Source organism: Leptonychotes weddellii, chromosome 9, assembly GCF_054177405.1.
Source record: "Leptonychotes weddellii isolate Sample4059 chromosome 9, ASM5417740v2, whole genome shotgun sequence".
Lineage (NCBI taxonomy): Eukaryota > Metazoa > Chordata > Mammalia > Carnivora > Phocidae > Leptonychotes > Leptonychotes weddellii.
The window spans coordinates 66,221,763-66,222,921 of record NC_138377.1 but is presented as its reverse complement, the minus strand read 5'-3'; the positions used below and the strand labels follow the sequence as shown (position 1 = coordinate 66,222,921).

Below are 1,159 nucleotides of genomic sequence, written 5' to 3'. Positions count from 1 at the left end.
GGTACCAGAGGGATTATTTTGGCCTTTTAGATGTCACTGAAAATAGATAAATGTAATAGAAAATAGATGTAACTAGAAGAATTTTAATTAGCTATAAGGAGTGTCCTGACAGTTACAGTTTGTACATCCTGGAATGAGTTACTGAGGCATCGTATTTGGGTCCATCACATTCTGTTGCTCTCCTGGGGATTCCCGGAACATCCTGGTGTACAGCCAATCTGGTATATTCAGAGGAAGCAGATGGTGGGGGAGGAGGGGGGAGGCTGGGAATACTGCATGGTCATAGCTGACTAACCTATGGGCACATATTCTGATTCTGAGAAGATTCTAGGGCCCCTAAAACTGTCTGTAGGACAGCAAGCAAAATACCTCACGGGAGGCTGACCTCACATATGAAGCTAGTAGAGTAGGAACAGGGCAAAGCTTCCTCCGCCAAAACAAAACAAAAGAACTACTTTGCACATAGCATTTTCCAGGATGAAAAAAAGTGATATACAAGGAGGCCTAAATTGAAGCTGAATTCCCAAGTAGGGAAAGTTTCCCTAGAGGGTAGCCTCAAATCAACAAAACCCACTTAAGACACCTTCCCAGGCCCAGTCAAGACCTCCTGAATCATCTCCACACCAAAGGAGGCCCCAGGCACCTGATCCCATGAGTGTTTTGTTTTGTTTTGTTTTGTTTTGTTTTCAGTAGGAGAGAGCACCGACAGGGTCCAAGATCTATGAACTGGCTTGGACCCCACAGCATGCATGTATTGCCTGTGGGCAATAATCACAGAGTTTTCTAGAGTTAGGCCCTAAACACCATCCACGAGACTTGGCCAGACAGTAGTAATGACCTACTTTCCACCCCCACCGGGAATCAGGGGTTATCTGGTCCTTCTTTGGGTCCTATAGGGATACAGAGCCAGGGATAGGGATCGGAAATCGTTCCAAAGCAACTGGCCAATTATTTTTATGTGCTAGAAAAGCTGGCAGGGAAGGGGATGTGGACCGTCAAACCTTACTGCGTTAGGGAGGGCTGGAAGGGTTGGTGAGAAGACTTAGAAATAAGGACGGGTACACAGAAGCATCTGCTGCCTGAAGGACCTCAAAGATTGTCCCTCAAACCTGTGGTTCAAAAGTTTTTAGGGTCAAAGTGTAAGGGGCAAGGATTCAGG

The 1,159-nt window shown here is 46.1% G+C and overlaps 1 protein-coding gene across 1 annotated transcript in view; it reads left to right on the top strand.

The window, feature by feature from the left end:
- Positions 1–294, top strand: part of LOC145723619 (rho guanine nucleotide exchange factor 40-like) — an 11,417-nt gene extending 11,123 nt beyond the window's left edge. The window contains exon 13 of the mRNA XM_081831836.1: positions 232–294. Coding sequence (XP_081687962.1) covers positions 232–294 — 63 coding nt within the window. The remainder of the gene's footprint in view (positions 1–231) is intronic.
- Positions 295–1,159: the final 865 nt, after the last annotated feature.